The following is a 7,204-nucleotide window of genomic DNA, read 5'->3' on the forward strand; positions in this document are numbered from 1 at the left end:
TTTTTCACATAAGGTTCATTGTTTAATGCATTTTCCTGTAAACACACAATAAATTTAGGAACTGAACATTTCTGCTTTCTGTGCTCAAAACAAACCTAAAAAATAACGTGGCAGTGAATGAAAGAAAAAACAACAACAAACAAACAGCACAGTTCACTTTTAAACATACAACCGACACATAACCAACATCTGAGAGTCATCTTGATGTGCGTAGTCAGTCTAACACCAAGCTAAGACTCACTGAAGAACTGCAACCATCAACTCTCTTTTTGGTCTTTTTTTTTTTTTTTTTTTTTGTCAGTATTTTTTTATGACTTAGCCTCGACTAACTCCCCTCCACCTTCCTCCATCTCACAGCTCTTTGACGCCTCTTTCTCCTCACCAGTTCCCTCTGTCTCTGGATCTCCTTCTTCTCCTACGTGACTGTCAATCGTCCCGTTGTCTGCTTCATCCTTCTCCTCTGAGACCTCTCCTGAGGGATCCTCGTCCTCTCCTTTCGCTTTCGCCTCTCCATCATTCCCAGCCTTTTCTTTGTCCTTCCTCTCCTTCTCTATTTTGGACAGACTGTGGCAGAGGGACTGGACATATGTGAACACACACATGGGGTCTGGGTTGTTGCCCATCATGATCATGTCGGACACTTCCAGCAGAGGGCAGCAGTCAGCCAGCGACCTTGGAGGGAGAGAGGTGAAGGGGGACAAGAGGACACAGGAATTAAACTCTCCACCACTTCAGATAAATAAACTATTAGAAACAACATTGAAATAAGCTGAATAATAATAACAATAATAATAAGGAAAATAGAAAAACATGAAAATAAAAAGTGTGGTTTCCACAACGGTGAGAGAGCGAGAGAGAACAGTTTCTGAGCCTTTAATCATATCAGCAGATTGAGTGTAGTCAGCTAGTCTTCTGTTTTTTCACAAATATATCAGCTTTAAAGTTTTAAATTGGTTTCCTGAAGCAGTTTCTGTTGAACCCCATATTGGATCAAAGGACCTTTAACTAAGTGAAAATTCTTTTCTGCTGTTTTCATCCAAAATTATCCTAGACTTCTGTCTTATTGTGGTCTTGGTGCATAAATCATGAAACGTAAAACATTACCACAAACTAAAGAATAGTGTTACTTGCAGGCCTCTGGTTGTCTGTATATATGATGACTCAGTGGTACTAAGAGGCCACTGAGTCTAACTAACTTCTCACATGTACACAGCAGGAAGAACAATGAGAAAGAGCCTTAAACTATCCGTACTCTGCAGTTTGAAAGGCCAGCGTGAAGTTTTTCTCCCTCTCCTTTGGATTCAGGGAGGTGTAGTCAAAAGCATCTGGAAAGAAACGATGGATCAGAGCACAGAAGGCCAGCCCATCACTCCAGGATGAAGAGAAGTTTTCTATGTTGACTCCCTAAAATAGTCAAAAAACAAGAAGTGAACACAGAGAAAAGTGCATCCTCATCTAATCATCTAGTTACTTTGAGCCTTCTTTGGTTTTTAAATCTGGAAGTGAGACAAATGCAGATTGTGTGTTGATCTCACCTCATGGTTACGAGTCTTGTTGCGACACCACTGGAGTATCTTCTGTTTGATTGACGCTCCTGTAGCCGCAGCTGTAGACGACCTCTGAATTTTGAAGTTGCGAGGTATAGGCTTTCTAAAAATCCCACATTATTACATGATTTCTCATTAGACATCATTCACTCTCTAAAACTCTCAAATTTACTGTGTCATACAGTGACTTACTCTGATGCACCTTGTTGGAACTTGGCAATAATGTCGTTTTTGGCGGCCGCTCTAATGGAGCGTGCAGAGGGTTTTGGTCGGGAAAGACAAGAGGAAGGTGCGCCACTCTTTCTCTTGGGCTTCCCTTGCTTTTCCATTTCCTTCAGCTTTCCTTTGTCTTTCATCTCTACATCAGCTTCTTTCTCTTGTTTCTTCTTCTCAGCTTCCTTTGCTGCTTTTCCACTCACATCGTTCTTCTCTTCTGTCGTCTTTTCCTCACTTTTTACTTCATCTTTGCGTTTGTCCTTTACCTCTTCTCCATCTTTCTCAGTCTTTACTCCCTCCTTGTCTTCTTCAGCCTCTCCCTGTCCTTCTTTGTCTTCATTTGTCAGTTCAGGATCCTTCACATCAGCACCCGTAGATGCTTTATTTGTATCTTGTACAGCCTCTTCAGCGTCTCCTGCAGGCTTGTCCGTATCTTTAGCACAGGTCTGCTCTTCTCCTGCCTGTTCTGGTGCTGTGGCCTCCTCCCTGTTCTCCCCTTGTCTGTCTGCTGTCTCCCCCCCTGAGTGCTCTGTCCCTGGGTCTTTATTCTCCCCCAGTCCAGATTCGTCTTGCTGGAAGACAAGAAACAACTGCATCTCAAATAAAAAATTAAAGCAGCAACCCTGGTCCAGTTTCACTGCAGATAAACTAGTAAATTCATGTAAGTTACATTAAAGATTCAATTGATCTGATATCAAGAACATGAGTTCAAATTGTGACATTATGTAAGATGTACTAAAATTAGTGGCCACACTTTACTCTAGGGATAACATGGTCCTCGTAATGTGAGACCCGATGCTCTCCGGGCTGGGATTTGTTGGTGCATTTCACAAATTTAGCTTGAACTTTTAGATATTTAATGAGCTGTTTTAAACACCATAACCAAAAAAAAAAAAAAGATAGATATATATATAGTTTGACAAACTAAACAACTCTGGCACTCATGTAGTTAATTTAATCTAATTTACATTTACATTTAGTCATTTAGCAGACGCTTTTATCCAAAGCGACTTACAAGTGAGGAACAAAATTAATCCGAGCAAAGCTTTTTTGTGGCATGCTGTCCATTTGTTTGAGAGTTGAATGTAACTTTCTTTTAACAATATCAATATCAAGCCAATGTCCTTGATTTCTTAATGTCCTACTGCAGGAACAGCAGGTCAAGATTTGGAGTAGTGACTCATCAGAGGGAATAGGAAACTCCATGGTGTGTGTTTTGTGTGCACATGTGCTTTACTTTGCATGACGTGTGTGAAATTGTGTGTGTGTGTGTGTGTGTGTGTGTGTGTGTGTGTGTGTGTGTGTGTGTGTGTGTGTGGGTGCCAGGAGTACGAACAGGTGTAGCACAGCAAATGCAGCCAAAACTGCTTCTCCTGTCTGCCTCTCTACAAACGTGACCCCTGCCGTAGCTACAAATACTCTTACTGTCCATTCCTGATACCAGTGACTGTTTTTTAAATGTCAAACTTTTTACTTTAACATTTTACTGTAATATTATAAAAACACATACCTGATTGTTGTTGTTGTTGGTGTCAGTCTGATTAGTCGTCTCCTGGCTGAGTGATTCTCCATCCATGATCAAAGGTCAAATCAGACGTTTAGTAACCTAATGCTTCAGCAATGTTGCGTGATCCCTACCAGCTTCCCTAGAAAGATTTCATTCAGTCAGAGGTGAATCCTCTTCACAGGAGCCCAGCTGACTGTCCCCCTCTCCGCTTCTGACTATTCTACTTTGCTCTCTCTGTCAGCACTACCCCGTGTTCGTGATATGTGTGTTGGTTTGTGGATATCCGCCTTCACCCTACTTCACCCGACACCCCCACCCTCCGCTTTGTGAGGATTCCTATGCTTCTTTATCTGACCTTTTGAACAACACAGGGTCCTGAAATAGAGTCACACGGACACAGGCGCAATCCAACAGGCTTGGCAGCTGCACCTGCTGTGGAAACCGTAGTTGTACACACACATTTAAAACACATGCTCCGGTATTTGGGAAACACATGTATTTGTTTCACTGCAAAGCATTACATGATTGTGATGAAGTCTATCTAGCTTAGCTTAGCATAGACTGCAGAGACATTAGACTGATTCTGTCAACTACGTGAGTAGATATATTGTTATATTATATATTGCACATGACTGCTTAAGATGGTTGGGCAAACACAAGAGACGCCTAAAAACCCTAAAAACCACAAGTCATGTTATTTATATTCAGATTAATGAAAGAAGATAAGATTAGTTTTATTCTATTATTTTATTATTCTTCCCACAAACAGGGTTAAAGGAGCTTTGGATGAAGTTGTAGGACATAATGCTAAAATGTAAAAATGTAAAACTATTAAATATGAATGTTTCATCCTGTTTTATTCACATTTTCTTTTTACATTTCCCTTCAATTAAGGTTTTTCTTTCACCATCATAACATCTCAAAAATAGTTTTATGTGTTTTTTATTATTTCATTTTTTAAATTCTTTCAAATTAAAATTTGAGCAACAACAAAGTGCACAATTAGCATAACATACATACATGGTACAAACAAGGCCACTCAATTTGCCATCCTTGCTGAACACTGTATCTACTCATTCAACACAAAACAGATGGTCTTAAAAATAAACTTCTATCTTTATTCCCACTGTTTGTCATTATCTTTTCTTACCCCCACATCCTTGTATGCTCCTCCCTACTTTCTTGGGTGCTATAAATACATTAGTGTACCCTCTCCTGTTTATGGCCCAATCACTGCAGCACAACTATGCATCTGTTGCACTTTCTGTGTTGTGAACCCAAAGGGTTTGATGCTATAAAATGAGGAAAACAAAAGAGATACTGAGATTTAAACAGACACATTTTAATGGAGTATGAGTGTGTATGCAGAACTCTAATTATTTTTGTTGCTGTTCAGGGATCATCTTAAGTTATTATCTTTGTGCTGATGATCTAAATGTCTGTGTGAGTCCACAACATCTTGCTCATAATGGCCATGTGGTGAACCACTATGCCTGTTGTTTACTAGTCTTTGAACTATATATAAATGGCAACACCCTGGAATAAATAAATTGGTTGTCACCATTTAGCGATTACTTATACGTGGGTTTGACGCTGGAAGAAACCACTTGGTTTTCTGCAGCATGAAAACGATGTTTATGTATGAGTCAAAGTCCGAGTTGAATGAATTCAATTTGATGCCTCTGGGGGTTTTACAACTCAGTTTACCTTCTATGCTGTGAGCCTGATGTGATTTGAACATGCAACCTGACACTTCAGCTGATCTGGAGTCAAACACACTATCGTTGTGCAACTCGTTTAATATCCATAAACTGCGATGGCAACTTAAGAGGGTTGCAGTACAAGTGGATATCAAGTAGCGAGACTGAGTACTGAGTTGATCTCTGCACAGATGTTACTTCCTAATTTTACGTTTTAATGATATTAACAGAAAACGCTGTCTAACATATCACACCATTTATTTATTGTAATGCCCGTAAGGCCATGGAGTAACACTTTCTATTAGGAAACAAATGCTCATTAATTTCCTAATGAATACATCTTGATGCTGACATGAACTAAAGTTTCAACATGTAAATGTAAAGGGTAAAGTTGGAAGAGCACTGTCGATAGTTCCTAATCATTTTCTGGGACTCAAATGCAAACTGTGTCAGAGGATGGAGCATATAAAGATTTTTTATTTAATGATATACAGCAAGAAGTGAACCAGCTCATTTTTTTTTGTTGAGCTGCAGACTCCTGTTGCCATTTGACCCTGACGTGATTTGAACACGCAACCTTCTGATCTGGAGTCAGACGCGCTACCATTGCGCCACAAGGTCACACACTGAGTTCTACCGTGGAATTTTAGGAGGGTTGCAATACAATAACAAAGGCATTAATTCAACCTTGATGATGCAAGGAGTTTTAATAAGGAGTCAGATTGTCATACCTTCTCACAAGGCCAGTCAGTTAAGGTTAGAAATGCACTGAAAACAGGGAATTTGTTTCTTTAATTAAACTTATTTTTAAAAATTGTAAAAGTTTGTGAAAAGACCATGTATGAATCAATCATTTATTTGGCCCCAATCGGATCTGAATACACCACCTACTGTTCTGGAGACGTGCTAACACTGCATCACAAGGAAATATTAATGAAGTTAGTACAGTCTGTCCTTTGTCCTCTAACTGATGAGGGATGTGTGGAGCATTTCAAATCTGCAGTGTAACTAAACCGGCTGTAAAACAGGACAGTACTTCCACTGAAATATAGAGGAGAAGAAATCAACAGTGGCATGAATTAGAAAAGTAAACATACTATACTTGACACCACTGCTGTAAGGCCTATTTATCATTATATTATATTGTCGTACATGTTCATTATTCATCAAGGCAATATTAACATTGCAATGTTCTGAAGGTGTCACATGGTGGCGTCAACAGACTAGACAGTAAACACATCTCCATGATCGCTGCTGAATTCAACTGTTTTGTCTTGAAGCTTCAATTCTATAATGCTTTTGATACATTTATTTTTACTTATATTTACTAATGATAAGCACAGTTATAGTCTAATAAACAATTAGAATCGTTACCACCAGATCTACAAAGACCTGAATGACTGTGAATCAATTTTAGTTCACTTTAAGACTCACAAATGAAGCTTCTAAGCAAGTTTTTCTTGATGTGTGATTGTTATTTTCCAGCAGTAGAGCTGAATAAAAGGGCATTTAGAGCTGGAAGAAGACCCACGAGACCAGGAACTGGCAGAAGCAGCTTTAGAAATTTTTCAATGAGGTGGCCAAACTGGGGCACTCACTCAGAGAAGGGTGACACATTTGTGAGATGGGTTACATTTAAAAACCTTTTTATAATAAACTTAATGCTTATTATAACAGCTACAAGCAACAAACAACTGCAGAGAGGTAAAAACCCAGGGATGATCTGCTTAGTTACAACTGCTGCAGAATAGTAGGATGATAAACAACAAACATGATTACTCCTAAAGTTTACAATATTTATTTTTACTTGATATATGATACATACATGATATTGGTTTATTTCATCCTCAAATTTGGAGAGTTCCTTGTGCTGAAAGTTAAACACTGAGTTATTATCTGAGGCCAATTGCCCCCCTCCTTCTATCTCTGGTGAGGGGGTGCATCAGGGTCAGTCCAATCAGCTTATGGGGGTGGCCTGTGCCATCCTGGCCACCGCTCTGGCCACTCCCTTGGGAATGGGAGCATCAGAGCAGCAGTAGAAAAGCAGTCGCTTGGTTTTTCCAGCCTCAACCCCACCCACCCTGTCTCCAGCAGCAACACTGTGTGGGTCCTCCCCCCGACTCTAACGGTTCACGCATCTTATGGGACGAACAATATGTGGATGGTATGGACAAAGGGGTAACAGCAGGAGGGCATACCATCAAGTAAGTAGGCTATACATCCTCCCATGATAA

General features: G+C 39.8%; 1 protein-coding gene and 1 non-coding gene across 2 annotated transcripts; both read right to left on the minus strand.

Moving 5' to 3' along the window:
- Positions 1–4: 4 nt before the first annotated feature.
- On the minus strand, positions 5–3,501 carry smtnl1 (smoothelin-like 1). Its single transcript, XM_026358682.1, has 5 exons — positions 3,274–3,501; positions 1,740–2,335; positions 1,536–1,650; positions 1,253–1,404; positions 5–672 (listed from the first exon to the last, which is right to left on the minus strand). The coding sequence occupies exons 1-5, from the start codon at positions 3,337–3,339 to the stop codon at positions 309–311; spliced, it is 1,293 nt and encodes a 430-aa protein (XP_026214467.1). The 5' UTR covers positions 3,340–3,501; the 3' UTR covers positions 5–308.
- A 2,018-nt stretch (positions 3,502–5,519) lies between these two features.
- trnaw-cca lies at positions 5,520–5,591 on the minus strand. The gene has a single exon. It is a non-coding gene; the product is annotated as a tRNA-Trp (tRNA).
- Between the last annotated feature and the right edge of the window lie 1,613 nt (positions 5,592–7,204).

Source organism: Anabas testudineus, chromosome 10, assembly GCF_900324465.2.
Source record: "Anabas testudineus chromosome 10, fAnaTes1.2, whole genome shotgun sequence".
NCBI classification, from domain to species: domain Eukaryota; kingdom Metazoa; phylum Chordata; class Actinopteri; order Anabantiformes; family Anabantidae; genus Anabas; species Anabas testudineus.